The 15,285-nt window shown below is 38.7% G+C and overlaps 1 protein-coding gene across 37 annotated transcripts in view; it reads right to left on the bottom strand.

Annotated features, from left to right (window-relative positions):
• Positions 1-15,285, bottom strand: part of PTPRD (protein tyrosine phosphatase receptor type D) — a 529,409-nt gene that overhangs the window by 51,365 nt on the left and 462,759 nt on the right. For all 37 annotated transcript variants that reach the window (XM_084985812.1, XM_084985865.1, XM_084985827.1 and 34 more), the window contains 3 exons: positions 14,778-14,953; positions 2,684-2,803; positions 2,016-2,170 (listed from right to left, as the gene is read on the bottom strand). In XM_084985812.1, the coding sequence (XP_084841938.1) occupies positions 2,016-2,170; positions 2,684-2,803; positions 14,778-14,953 (451 nt within the window). The remainder of the gene's footprint in view (positions 1-2,015; positions 2,171-2,683; positions 2,804-14,777; positions 14,954-15,285) is intronic.

Raw genomic sequence — 15,285 nt, 5'->3', positions numbered from 1 at the left:
CCAGAAATCTGTTTTCATGATGCAAAAGCATTTGTTCAAATTAAAAACAATAATTTATAGTGTTTCAGAATCATGCCCAAAACTGCAACACAGTGGCAGGTCCTGAGAGGCCCCTGTCCTGGTTAAAGAGGAGCAAGAACTAGATTATAAGGTGAGGCCTACTATACCTCCAACTTCTTAGCTATCTGACTTGAACCAAACCCTGCAGCCTCTCTTGTGTTCTCTTTTCTTCACCTGACATACTATTAAAAACATCAAACATAGTAAAGCATGGGGGGAGTGCTTTGAAATTTGTAAAATACTCAGTGACTATAAGGTTATGTTATTATTAGTTTTTGTTGGGGGAAAGTGACAGAAAAGAGAAATAAAATATTATCTTGTTCAGAATTTGCCGCCACTTTTTAACAATTACCGCTTCTGCATAGGTTAGTCCAGTGAATTTTATTCCTTTTATTATGATCTATCCATCATTCCCATCTTTTTATAAAGAGAGACTTAATATCTAAGACCTAGTATACTATGCTACCATATAATATGGGATGTAAAAGAAAGCTACACTACTAAGTCAGTCATGATAGAAGTGGTTTATGATAGATGCTTCCTTTCCTTTTTTAATATACTCCCACACTATAATTTTACTTATCCGTGCAAGAAGGCATATTCTCTCTTATTGGAACTACTCAGGTTAAAAAGAACTATTAGGTTACATGAACTGTAATTTATACAGTAATAAACAGAATCTGACCAAATGTCTTTTTTTTTTTTTTTTTTTTTTTTTTTTTTGCTTTTTAGGGCCGTACCCATGCATATGGAAGTTCTCAGGCTAGGGGTTGAATCAGCGCTGTAGCTGCTGACCTACATCACAGGCATGGCAACGCCGGATCCTTAGCCCACTGAGTGAGGCCAGGAATTGAACCCACATCCTCATGGATACTAGTTGGGTTTGCTAAGCCACAATGGGAACTCCAGACCAGATATCTTTAATAAATCTGTTAGTAATGATACTTGACAGGAATTCAGGAAACTGGAAGAAATCAGTTTAGTATTAAAAATGTCTGAACACTTACATATGCTAGAGTCAGTGGTGATATAGAGAATGTTAGTCAGAATTAAGTACAAAATGATAAATTATACAACATTTCGGAGTTCCCCTTGTGTGGCTCAGTGGTTAACGAATCTGACTAGGAACTCTGAGGTTGCAGGTTTGACCCCTGGCCTCGCTCAGTGGGTTAAGGATCTGGCGTTGCTGAGAGCTGTGGTGCAGGTTGCAGAAGCGACTCAGATCCCGCATTGCTGTGGCTGTGCTGTCAGCTGGCGGCTGCAGCTCAGATTAGACCCCTAGCCTGGGAACCTCCATATGCTGCAGGTGTGGCCCTAGAAAAGGCAAAAAGACAAAAAAAAAAAAAAATGCATTTCTAGAGAAATACAGGTTCATTACCTCCAAGGACAGAAAATAAATTCTTCCAAACTATAGGAAAACTTTGTATATATTTTAGTAAATACATTTTTAAAACTCAAAATAGTGTATTTTCTATGTGTGACATGATAATACGAATATCTAGAAGGCAGCTTTAAGCAGTAAAAAATGAGCTCTGAAAGCTTATATGTTTACAATATTATTTTTTCAGAATAATTTTTTATAAATAGTAAAAGATGGTATTAGTGCAACCCACAAGGACCTGCCAACCTGTCACATATATATATATATATATATATATATATATATATATATATATATATACTTTAAGAATATATTCATTTTTTTCTCAAAGAGAAAATAACATAGACTGTAGTTGCCTTTATCTCTAGGGCATAAGCATTACGTCAGAGCTTTCCTGTTAATGTTAGTATAGACCTCATTTGACCAAAAAAGGCTACTTGTATTATGTATGAAAGCATTTGCTATTCCAGAGTATCAAGAGGCTGGAAACAGACCATCCGATGAGGAATCATTCAGTTTTCTGTTGCCCCACATACCTTCTGACTTGGAGAAAAATGCTCTCCATAGTTCTTACCTGCAGTGCACAACCATTGGACCTGCATCAGGAGGGTTACAGGTTTTGACTCTTCGTAAGAAAGCTAGAAAAGGTGTCGGGTGTTCTGGAACACCGTGATCAGGCCAGGCGGTGAACTGGAATTGCCTTACTTCTCTCTTCTCGCTGGAACCATTCTGTGAAGTAGGAACACTGGCTGAAATTCTGGGTTTCTAGCCTCGGGTTGTAATGATGAACAACATGGGAGAGGAAACACAGAGATGTGCTAGCTTCCTTCCTTCTCCCACCCTATGTCCTTGGGAGATGACACACTCTCTGGAGTTATGAACCTCAAGGTATTTGTAAATGACAAATATTTGCTCAGGAAGTTATAATTCTTAGGTGAGAAGCATTACATTTTTCCGGTTTAATTATAAGGGGCACTTCTGTTATATTTTACAGAAAACTAGCTCTTTTTCATCTATTCTTCATTTGCCAAAACTTTCATTCAGAGCGAGAGTTCCATATTTACTGATAAATCGCCAGCCATGGAAGAAAAATTGCTGAGCGATAATGGAAGAATTATTTCATTCTTCATTGTTGCCAGTAGAATCAAGATTTAAGTAAAGCCTTGAGATATTTGATTTCTCAAAAGAAGCTTTCTTTAAATAATGGAAAGGGGGAAGACAGGACAAAAATAAGAAGCAAACCTTGTAAAGTGCAAATGTTCGAACACAATATGTGGCCAGCTCCACGGTATCAAGGAGAGTCACTTGGACCAGCCCATGGGTTTCTGTGCCTCTACTGGGCCAATACTGGTCACACTTCACCTAGAAGAAACAAGTGACACATTCAGGGCAGATCCTCATCCATTTCTCTATTAGCTTTTCTTTGAGTTGCTATTGAAGGAAAACAGCTTTTCTGCATTTCATTTTATGTTGATCTTTTTCTGGCATGCATTCTTGTTATCCCAATATATGTAAATTTCTGCTCTGATGCCAATGTAAACCACATTTTTCAAACTGGTAGGAATACTAAGCAGTAACAGATTCAATTTTCCTGGAGAGAAATAAATTGCAGATTGTTGCAGAGTAAAATAAGGAGAGAGGTACTTGAAACTTCAGAGCACATGAAAAGAACACACAAATTTGTTCTGGGAGAGACGTTAAGAATCTCTACAGAAAGATTATATTTAGGCACTTAAATGACATGGTAAGATAGTTAATGTTCATCCATCAAGATTTAGAAGTCACAAGCTATTTCATCCTGAGCCATCATAATTTCCAAATATGCTTGTTTAAAGAAAAGCAGAAATGATTTGTAAATCTATCAAAGTATATATAAACAACATAGCATTTTTAAAAATATGAGATAAATGGTATGCATATTGAAAACAAATTAAATTTATAAAGTATAAGGGATAAAGAGCTGTCTCTTCTTTAAAAAGTCTCATAGAGACACAAACTAGCATTACAAAATTTAAAGAATTTAAAATCCATTCATTTCAGATGAAAAAACTAAAATTTCTACAAGGAGTTGAACAAAAGCATGTAAAAAGTATTTAACTCAATTAGTTTAACATGCAACAAAGAATAATTTCAAGTCTACAGTAAGCCTCAGATTTACTGAATGGGTACCTCTCTATGTTCTCTGGCCTTCCATTAAAATCCAGGTTATATCTGGACAGATTTATCAAAAGCCACCCCCTTAAGACAGTCAACACTACTTAAGTGGGAATAGTTCAGATGGGAAAAAAAAAATACAAAAATTAAGTCCAAGGCTCTGTTTTAAACCATAAAATAGATATCAAGTTGATGTCTCTCTGCCAAAGACAAAAGAAACTTTGGAGGCCTCTTATTGCAACTTTTGAGGGGATGTACTGAGTTTAGGAGTCAAGAGATAAACTCACATTCATTATTTAACACTTTCAGCTGGACATCAACCCTTTCAAATCAAAACTAACAGGTCACATCCCATGAGGACAAATATCACTACAACGGGCACAGAGACACCAAGTTAATGCAATGAAATGAACTATAAGGTCAGTACAATGCACCAAATCCAATTCAATGTAATTATGTTTCGAAGCTGGGAACTGGTTATCCTGAGACCTTCGGGTGAGGGAAGACAAAGGAAAAGAATACAAGAACCATAAACCAGTCTTTATGTAACTTCTTGAAAAAATGACTTATTGAATGACTTTCCATCCACAAATCCACTCCATCCCTAAGATATAGGAAAAACTAATGTCATACTAACTATTCTCATACCTCTAGTAATAAGTTTGAGAACTGCAACTCCTTGGCTTAGACTCTGACCTCTTTAGGAAAAAATACCACAAAATATTACTATAAGGAGTAAAACTGAGATCATTTTCAGCTAAAAGGAAAAAAAAAAGCATTTGTACTCATTTTAAATAACATATTTGAATCTTGCTCTTTAGCAAAAAAGTAAAATCCTCCAGAATGGTTCAAGCGCAACTGCAAAAACTAGGAGCGATTCTTTTTTAAAAAAAGATATTTAAACACTGCTGTTTTCTCTCAGGCAATATTTCACATGGGGAGTTTATGAAAAAAAAATAAATATTCTAACGTACGTGCACAACAAGCGTATGGTCTCAGCAGTGGGATTAGAAGTGTTTCCTGAACTACATGAACAGCTACAGCAATACATACATTCTTCCCTTCCAGGCACTTCTTTTTCTCTACCTCATTCTGAGTGTCCTGCCCAGTTCTCATCTGATTTCTGAGGGCTAAAGTTAAGAGATTAGAGTTACTGAAAAAAATTTCTTCTAAGATTTCATTTTCAGCTGTACACTAAACAAATAATTTCTGATTTCAATGTTAGAGAGCAACTTGGAAGCCTAATGAGGATAAAATAAAAAAGACACAGGAGAATAATATAAATGATTTTTTTTCTAATTAGCTGATGCAGATGAACTAGCTTAATTTTCCTTTTTTGGAATGTCTTCTTTGACAACAGCCCAAGCCCCGATCACCTTTTTTCCTGGGAGAGAAACTTAGAAGGTATTTCTTAAGAGTTACTACTTGTTAGGCTGCATGCTTAGAGCCGAATGTGAGAGTTGAGGTGTGTACAGGAGGCTCCCCTTTGAGTATCTAGAACTAGAAGGCAGGAGCTACTGAATACAAATACTGATTTTTCTCTTTCCCTACTTGATCCTGAAGTGACCACAGATGGCCTTCAGTACTGATTCATGGAAGATTGGGCAGTCTCAGTGGGTGACCAGTAAGCTGCTTGCTCTATTTCCACCACCAAAGCCTGGTGGCTCCTTCTAGAAAGTGGCAATGATCATCAGCAGCATAACAGGGCTATTGTAAGGCTCAAAAATCCTGTGCCTGAAACTTTGAATCCAATGGCCAACACAAATAGGCATCCAAGGGGAATAGCTATTATTACTTGTTAGATTATGTTTTCAATGTTTTGTGGTGGTTATTACAAACTACCAGAATCATTCTAAACATGAACAAAAAGGAATATGTTGTTAATCCCAGAAGATATGTATTTAGGACATTCTAGGTAGAAGGTAAGGTGTGAACAGCCATGGGGACACCAAAGTAAAAGATGCAGTCCTACACCCAATCCATCAGCTTTATTGACCAAATACGTAGATGAGCTCACATCTCCTGGCTCTAATAGGTAGTTGTGAGATTCCAAACCACTTCCTTAATCTACCTGCTGTGAGAAGAGAATATGCTAGACTCTGGGGTAGAAAAGGAGTGGAGCAGAACCCACTACCCAGGCTACGGTTTAGAAACACCAACCTATAGCTCTACTTGAGGCCTTCTCTGAATGCCACAGTTCAGATTCCTGGCTGAATGTGAGGAGATACTTCTTTTTATTATAAACAATGAAATTCCCCTTATGTGGTGAGCTTTTATTTCTCCATAATTATGGAAAGAACAGGTTGACCATCATGTATGCTATGGAATTAATTCATTTTCAGAGTTCCCATTATGGCTCAGTGATAATAAACCTGATTAGTATCCATGAGGATGTGGGTTCGATCCCTGGCCTCACCCAGTGGGCTAAGGATCCAGCATTGCCATGAGCTCCAGGGTAGGTCACAGATGCGGCTCAGATCCTACCTAGCTGTGGCTATAGCTGTAATTACAAGGCAGCTGTAGCTCTGATTTGACCCCTAGCCTGGGAACTTCTATATGTTGCAAGTGTGGCCCTAAATAAAAGCAAAAAAAATTTTTTTAATAACAAAAAGAATTAATTCATTTTCTCCCTTTCATGGCAAATGACTGAAAGCAAATTGATGGTATGATAGAACATATCTAAATATACTCAACAGGAAAACTCATCATTGGAAATATCTCATAGGATTTGACCAGCAGCTCTGCCAACTATGCTTTGGGGAAATGCTGTCCTTCAGTCCCATTTTTACTTCCACATGGCTTTTCCTGGAAGTGCCTGGCATTCAACATGCTGGTTCACAGCATGCTGGTTCAACATGTACAAACTAACTTTTTAATCAACCATATCTAGGTTGGCTTATTTTTAAACGGCCTAAAACTTTATGAAAATAAAACCTTCTTTCAATTTCACAAAGTTTTATTGAGCATGGCAGCATAGTGAGTGTCAGAATTCCAAATTCCATCTGCAAAGGGTCCCAGCATCACTGAACCAAAATGCATGGGACACATGGTATTTGAAAAAACCTGCCTAAGGCCAGGTGATTGAGCCAAAGAAGGACTTAGAATAGATAATAAATGACACCTGGAAAACCATAACTGTTACTGAGACTGACTGGAAACCAGTATTTAGTAAGTTTGGGCAGAAGATTCTTCTATAGGGAGGGACAGTATATTAACATTAGATAATGCAAATCAAACAGTTCTTGGGCGAAAGGAAATATGAACACAACCTATCAATGCACATTTAATAAGGGAGAGTACAATGAAAGTTTCAGATAAACATTAGGGGATATTTCAGTAGACAGAAAAATTACATGCTGAACTATTTTTATAGGCTATTACATCTCTTTTTGTCATTTAAAAAAAAACAGATTTAATACTTGATTTTGCAAAATAAGGAAAGAGGTTATCTCAATGATTTTTTTCTCTTTCAGTAATCATGCCATTCTGTCCACTCAACTAATATTTAGCCATATCTATTTTCAAATGGCAACACTTCCTGGTTTCTGGTTTGTGTATTTCCCCATTTCATTTTCTCCTTGTTGACCACTATTTAGTGGAAGATCAAGGGCAATGGACTACTTGCAGTGGGAGTGCAATTAAAGCATTTGACTATCAGCACAGTAAGAGCTTTTCATAAACTGTAAAGTTGAAAACTATTATTCTCTAAATAAACCTAGTTATATATTATAAAACTGCATATCAGTTCATTGATCATTCACTTTCCAAACCATTTATTAATTAAAAAAACCTGATATTCCCCTTTGTTTGATGTGTTCTATAAACTGAATGCTTGTGTCCTCCATGCCCCTGCCAAATAAATTCACATGTTGAAATCTAATCCCTTATGTGGTGGCATCTGGAGGTGGGGCCTGTGGAGGTGATTAGGTGACAAGGTTGGAGCCCTCATAAAATAGGATTAGTGCCTCATAAGAGACACCAGAGAGCTCCCTCACCCCTTCCATCACGTGAGGATATAAGACAGTTTTCCATGAATTGGGAAGCAGCTCCTTGATCTTAAACCTCCCTGCCTCTGGAACTATGAGAAATAGGTTTATATTGTTATAACCCATGAAGTCTATGACATTCTGTTATAGCAGCCCAAAGAGAACAAGACATTATGTCTGCCAAAAGTTCACAGGGGGAGCTGCACTGAAGTTTTCCAATGACTTCTTCCATTATGTCTTCAGTTTCTAGCACTTGGTTGTAGCCAGCAGAAAACTGTGTGAAATGCCCTTTCATCATGGCCAGGTAGCTCTTGACTATCAGCCCTCTCCTCATGGCCAGGGCCATTGGAATTTGCCCCTCAGCTCCGATCACTCCTGGAAGTGATTGAGTGCCTCCACAAGACTTGAGTGCCTCTTTATCTGCCTTGGCCTACCCAGTGGTCCAGCAACACTCCAGTGTCACCGCCACTGGGCAATAGCATTAGGTAACTTAAACTTTCAATGAATAGATAATTTTTGTATACCAGCCAGTATGGATACATTTCAATATTTTAACATCCAGTACAACCATACCAGTGCATACCTGCTGAATGTCTGCCTTACCTGAGCTTAAAGATTAATCCACATTTCTCAAAATCTAAGTGATGACCTAATCCAGCCTGGATATGCTTTAAACATGGATGCAGAGAATGAGAGGGGCTTTGTACAAAGTCACTAGGAGCAAAGATTCATCTCCCCCTCCTAGTCCACCTCAATTCCTAGGCTATGTTGCCTCTAATTCACTTGAACAGGAATGCTCTGAGCCAGAATCTGTAGGCTGCCACTCTAAATAGATGAGGTGGAGTGGGGAAAGAAGGTAAAATCTGGAAAGCTAACAAGCAGCAAGAAATTGGCGGGATTCTTTCTTTTTTATCTGACACTGTGTCTGTTGACAAGAGAAAACCAAGAGTGTGGAACTTGCTAGATAAGAACCCAAACATCCTTTAGGTTGCCAACATGAGCATCCTTCTTTTTGTTGTCAGTGCCCTACATACATTAAGTATCCACCACTTTTCAAAAACAATCCCATACATCAAACAGACTCCAAAGGTAATGTCAGTGCTGCTGTCTTTACAGCTGCTTAAGGAAAAAGCAGTTTCTGTTGCCCTAGATAGGCAAGCACTTTAGGCTACAGTTTGAGAAATTAAATGTTCAAGGCCTTTGGCGCTTCCAGTTCTATTTGGAAAAGGACACAGACCTGGCATTTGGAAAGCATTTTCTCTCCATTAAACTTACCGAACCTTGACAAACCAGAGGGGCCAAGAATTAGTCTGCCAGTGGCCAAGGCTGGGCTTTCCAAAACCGATAACAGCAATGAAAACAATAACACTGCCATTTATAATCTTCAACGGAATGCTGCCAACTTTTAACCCAAAAGGACCTCACTATTTGAAAAGAATCTCAAGATTTGTTTTACGGAAAAACAAGAAAATGTTTGATCAGAATCTCCTTTTTTGTTGCTTTTTACCCACAACTGTCCTCTGAGGCACAGAAGCAAGTGTGAATGTGTCTTTACCTTACCGTCAATCTGTTGAGACATATCTACTAGGGTGACATTCAAGCACTGGAGAAGATATAGGAAGAGTGAGGGGTCTTTAGGTCAGAAATGCTCTACTAGCCAACTGCCAAGTCTGACTCCCTAAACTATTAACATAGTGTAGCTAGGCCACCCTGGTCCTTTTGGCCTGGACAGCATGTAACCTCCATTCATTCATACAAATGACCAATTTAGTGGAGCAGGGATTTTCCCATTCCTGGACTAAGATAAAATAAGTCATGATGCACAAAACAGTGGATCTTCTTTAGCAATGGATGCCATCAAGCAGGTTGCCTCATTCTCTGGGAACAGAAAATGGAATTTAGAGAGTTTGGAAACCAAGTATAGACTTCCTCACTTCTATTTCTACACTTTTACTACTTGGTCCACATTGGATGGCAATTCAAGTCATGCCATATTTTTTGAGGATCAAAATTTCACTCCCCATCTTTGATGTTTATAACACTAAGTACCAGCATAATACTAGCTCCTGAAGTGAATCTATACCCATTCTAAGACATGAAGCAACACAAAGTGTCTTCAATGGGCACTTCTTAAAAGAAGCCTGGAAGGACAAGGGAAAGCCAGATATCCGTTAGCCTCAGTGGAGCCATTTTGGCTTCTAACATTAGACAAGGCTCAAGAATTTGTCAAGCCTAGGTATACACATTCCCTCTGTCTTATATATCTCAAGATGGGAGACAAAGTAGAAGAGAAACAGCTAAAAGCAGTAGATTAAAGGAAAAAAGTGAGCCATCACCCACTAAATAATATAGCTTCCTGGGCCAGGAATCACCTTGGCAAGCCCCACCTTAGAGACTCCAATTCTTCAGGGGAGCCTTGCCAGCCCTGTGTCCCAACTGCCCACAAATAACAGCCTTGGAGTGGAAATCCCAGCTGTATACATTTTGCTCTCCTACCAGTGCTTCATTTTTTCCGAACATTTTCTTCCCTCTGCGTGGTTGCCCAAACCAATTCATGTGCTTATTGGCATGTTATGAAACATGGAAACGATTAGAGACCACATTCTGGGGTTACAAAAATGAGTCGCTGTAGAATCAATGAACTACGCAGAACTTGAGAGGATTTGGCAAAAAAAATATGGAAACTGTGGAATAAAACCCACTAAGAGTATCTCATGTCACACAGAACATTCTACAAGGATTTAAACTGATCTGTGTGTTTCCAGGAAGCAATCAAAGCTTTACCTTTCAAATCTCTAGTTCTTTGCCTTGTATTTTATTTGATATCTTAAACTATATCCTAAGAAATGCATAGAAAATATTAAACTTATACATTTTCCCTTCAGGGATGATAAATGCAAGTACACACCATGCCAACAGTCTCCTCATTTAAGTTGGGAATTATTTCAAGGCCACATTTGAGGGAGAGTGATGGCCTTGGAAAAATCAAAGAACCTAAGTTTTCAAATGGCCACCTTAATCCCTCAGCCAATACCTCACACCTGTAAAGGTTTCTTCAACCCTCCAAATGCAAAGAATGGTCAATTCTCTAACATAAGTCAAGGGAGATGTCCCAACACATGCTAATGAGTCCAGTAGCCTTTTGCTTAAGTGAACTGTTCCAACTCAGCAAAGATTATAAGCCCTGCTGCTGTACCAGCCACAGGCCAGAGTGAGAAGTGAGCCAGGCCTCAGCATAGCAGAGAGCTGAAAAACACAGGGGATAGGTTCTAAGGGGAAAAGTCTCTAGCATCCTTAAATAAAAAGGAATGGGATAGGAGGATAGAAAATGGAACCAAAAGGAAATGTAGTGTCAAGAAGGTATTATCTTGGGAGTTCCTATTGTAGCACAGCAATAAAGAATCCAACTAGTAACCATGAGGTTGTGGGTTCATTCCCTGGCCTCACTCAGTGGGTTAAGGATCCAGTGTTGCCGTGAGCTGCGGTGTAGGTTGCAGACATGGCATGCATCTGGCATTGCTGTGGCTGAGGTGCAGGCCAGCAGCTTTAGCTCCAATTTGACCCCAGCCTTGGAACGTCCATATGCTGTGGGTGCACCCCCCTAAAGAAAAAATACAAAAAAAAAAGAATGTATTTAGTGATGATTATTACTACATGTAACTCATGTCAGTATTACTCACTATGTTCAAGATATGAGGAAGTAGCAGCCAGATGTTCTACCATGGACTTTTTGGCAGACCCATTAACAATTTCCCTGGATCAAGGTCTCCCCTCTGGAGATTCTGTCAAAGGCAGGTGCAAAAGAACCCCATGTTCTGAGCTACACTCTCCTCTTGACCTGGATGCATGGGTGTGCTACCTTGGGACCAGTGGGCAGAATTTGCCATGTGCATTGATTCTCTGAGTTTGGTGAGAATTCACTGTCAGCCACAGAGAAACAAACTCATTTCATTTGGGAAAAAAAGCTGAATTATTTGGATGCTAAATAATTAGGGGGAATAATAATTTAGGGGGAACTAAAGTTATGATAGTAAAGTCTCTCTATCTTCACTGAAAAATAATAGTGTAGGTTCACTGAGCCACCTTGTCACATACGTTAGCTTAGGCAATACCCATGTTAACCCGTCCATGTAATAATAATAAGACAATGATGACGACTTTGAGAGGCCTAGCAGCTTGCTCATTGTCACACAGCTAGTATGCACTAGAGATGGGATCTAAACCCAGACATGTGACTGCCTGCAAGGCACCCCTACTTGCAACTGTCATGTAGCTTCCTCTGATGGTGGTGTCCCCCCGGCAGGTCTGTGGATTACCAGGTTATCTTCCTTCCCTTTTCTTCTCTCTTTCCCACTTCAAATATCTAGTTAACAGGTATTCCTGCCTACTTCTAATATAAGAAGTGTTTACACATATACTCATGCTTTTTTTTAAATAAGCCAAAGGGATGAATATTATTTCAAGAATCTGAACCTTAATCAAAAATAATCAAATTTCAAGCTTCAGCCCTTAGAGAGGTGATTTGTTTAAACTACCTGGGCCCCTCCTTTCATAAAACAGACTACAGGCAGTTCCTAAGTAAAGCCAGGCTACGTCATAAGTCTACTTTGAAGTTCACCACTGGGAATTGAGAATTCAGAGTTCCCAGGTCAGCCCACATGACCCACAAAATTCCCAAAGTATGGAGCCATATATTTCAGTAACAACTAACCACTATTTATAACATTGTTTTTACAGTGAAACTCCATCCAAGTTCTTGGTTTGAGAGTCCAGGAATGCCTTCCCCTTCCTCTCTGGGACATTAGGGGAAAGAACAAATGGACATGGGGGAAATGAGGTAGGAGGATGTGAGGGAGAAAGATGAAGAGCAGGTGAGACAATCTGGGGGACCAGTGCTTTTCCAGATCTCTCTATGACATCTGGTCATATACTGTCAAATGTTTCAGACTGGGGAAAGAAGGGCTTTAGGGCTTTGGGGGTCAGGGCCCCTTTGTATGGTCAGACTGATGAGGGTTGAGATTTCTCCATATTGGCTTATGGAGCTCATCCTAAATTTGGCTACAGGCTGAACCATCACAGAATAAAAATCACAAGACAGCACTTTAATTGGCCTCCTTAGGTCATTTAACAAAGGAGAAAGCTAACTTGCAAGAGCAAAGAGTAATTAATGAAGGGAACAAACAGAGGTTCATTTAGTAACTTCCAAATAAGTTTCTCTGTTGGAGGTGAGGAAAAAAAAGGTAGCCTGCAACATAAAGATAAACTGTAGGTATTTAAGTCACAATGCCTTCTGCCAAGAACTGCTCATTACCATCAGATGTTGCACTGGCAGTGGGGCCGGTTAGAGCTAACTTTATTATTAGAAGCAATTAGGGAGAAAGGGGGCAGAATTTCATTTGGTTATTTCAAAACAAGTTTCTGTGCATGGTTTAATGAAGGCCTGCAGTGTCAAGATAAAAATGTGTGTTTTACTGAAAACAGCTTTTGCAAATGACTGCTTGTTACCAGCCGGTATCTCTAGGCAGAGAAGTCTGGGTAGGCTGGATTTACATGCATGCCGTAATGTAATAGTTTTGCTGTCTCTGCTTCACAGAAGTGTGAACGGTATAGTGGGTAAGCAATATGTGTTGTGGAGCCAAACTGTCTGTATTAAATTCTTCCCTCTGACCTTGGTATCTAGATGAGCTTGGGTGACCTTCTAGAATGTCTGGGCCTCAGTTTACTCATGTATAAAGTGGAATCACATTAGTGTTTATCTCATAGGGTTGTTGTAAAACATCAATGCACCCAATATGTATTAGACATTGTAATAATTATTCAAGGTTATATCCAAGAATCATTTTGGGGGAGGTTGTTTTTAAAGAAAGGGCTTGCTATTTAGGGGTTACCCTGAGAACAAGTCAATGACAGATCCATTTATATCACTTTAAATGGAATTTGCATATAAAGTATAACACAGGCTCTTGACAGTTATAAAAGTTTTTATCTAAATTCATTTCAGATAATATTTCAGTATTTCTATAGAATTCACATGTTTTGAAAAGCTGTTGCTTCTTAGGTTTGCTAAACTGGTTGTGTACTGTATCTTTTGATTTCTCACCTTTAAGATAATAGCTAGGGCTTTTTATATTTTCCTAAATCTGAGCTTTTCCTTCATGAATCTCCTGGGAAGCCTTTAACTCATCTCTTATATACACACCTGGGCTGAGAGAAATTGCCATGTATTGAGCTTAGAGGAATATTAAAAAAAAAAAAAGTCACCTGTCACACAACAAATGGGGAGGTGGGCTTTGGCTTCCTTCTAGATGTCCTCTTTAAGAATACTGTGACCTCAGTGAAAGAGCCCTCTCACCAATGATTTCAAACTCTGCCCCAAATGCTCCCTCTTCAGTGAGAGTATATGCTGTCTTCAATGATTTGTCAGAGACTTATTCATTAAATTCTCAAGGCTACGGATTGATTTTCATCAGATGGCTACAATATTTGCATATTCACTTGGGAATATGGCATACTGCTTACCCATTATGTTCTAGTTTTGCAAATCAACTGCAGTTAACTAATGTGCCATGCTCCATAATATTGGACCCATATGATGAATAAAACTCCTTTCCTGGACATTATTAAGCAACAATGACATTATTAAAATCTATTCATTTTGGAGAAGGCTAAACTAGCAAAATGCCCTCTACTCATTTATGTGTTTTCTCAGCCATGCATCAACCCATATCATTTTCCTGGCTACCTTGACTTAATTTATGCTAGTTTGAATAATTTTTTAAAAGAGTCTCTTTTACAGAATTTTAGATTTTACACTGCAGATTGTGAGAATGAAAAAGTCAAAACTATTGGGAAGCACATATTGGTGGGATTCTTTCCCAAAGTCCCATGTTCTTGTTCAATGTGAGATTTAAAGATGTCCAATTTAATATTTATTTCCTCAACCAAGTTGTCTACTTTGAGTGCTTTTTTTTTTCTTTCAGCAATCATGCACATTGTAACATGAGCGAATTTTCTTTTTGAAAGATTCAGAAGAATGTTACGAGATGGTTTAATCTGAGTTGTTGACACATTCACAATTAATGTCTGTTGGAAGTCAAAGCTTAAAGAAAGGTTAGATTCTGATCAGAATAAAATATGCAACACAGGAACTATCTGAAGGAAGATCTTAATAGGAGAAGGTAGATATTCATTCTTACCCTGGATCGTTCTTCCAATTTTGTCATCATAACAACTGTGGCACTCCGTTGCTCCCATATCATCCTCCAAAAATCTCCAAAAGTTTCGGGGAGAGATCCCTGTGTTGCAATATAGGCATTTTGTTTCCTATAGCCATCTATGTAGTTGGCATTCACATAGTCACTTCCTGGGATGCCTGGAAAACAAGGAGTGTTATTCAACTTGGTGAACATATCTCAAGAGGAAACACTCTGGGACATGGCCTAATGGCAATGTTATGTTATTGTTCCACTTTATGCTAGAGGAGTCACAATATATTAAAGTTTGGGTTTTAAACAAGATTATAGGTCTTATTGGGACCATCATGTTAAAGAAATGCAATGCTTGAGGCACTCCATCTTTATAACATGACAAGGGAACTCCAAAGAAAGAAAAACACAACTGATTGCCCAGAGAAGGGCTTTTTGTTCACACTTTGTTTTCTCCATTGCCTCAACAAAACAGAGCTTGCAAAGGAGGATAAACAAT

Source organism: Sus scrofa, chromosome 1 (assembly GCF_054392235.1).
Source record: "Sus scrofa isolate SSC_HxYL_T2T_F1_AM1 chromosome 1, Sscrofa_HxYL_maternal_Yorkshire_Landrace_v2.0, whole genome shotgun sequence".
Classification (NCBI taxonomy): domain Eukaryota; kingdom Metazoa; phylum Chordata; class Mammalia; order Artiodactyla; family Suidae; genus Sus; species Sus scrofa.
This window is presented reverse-complemented; position numbering and strand designations above follow the sequence as displayed.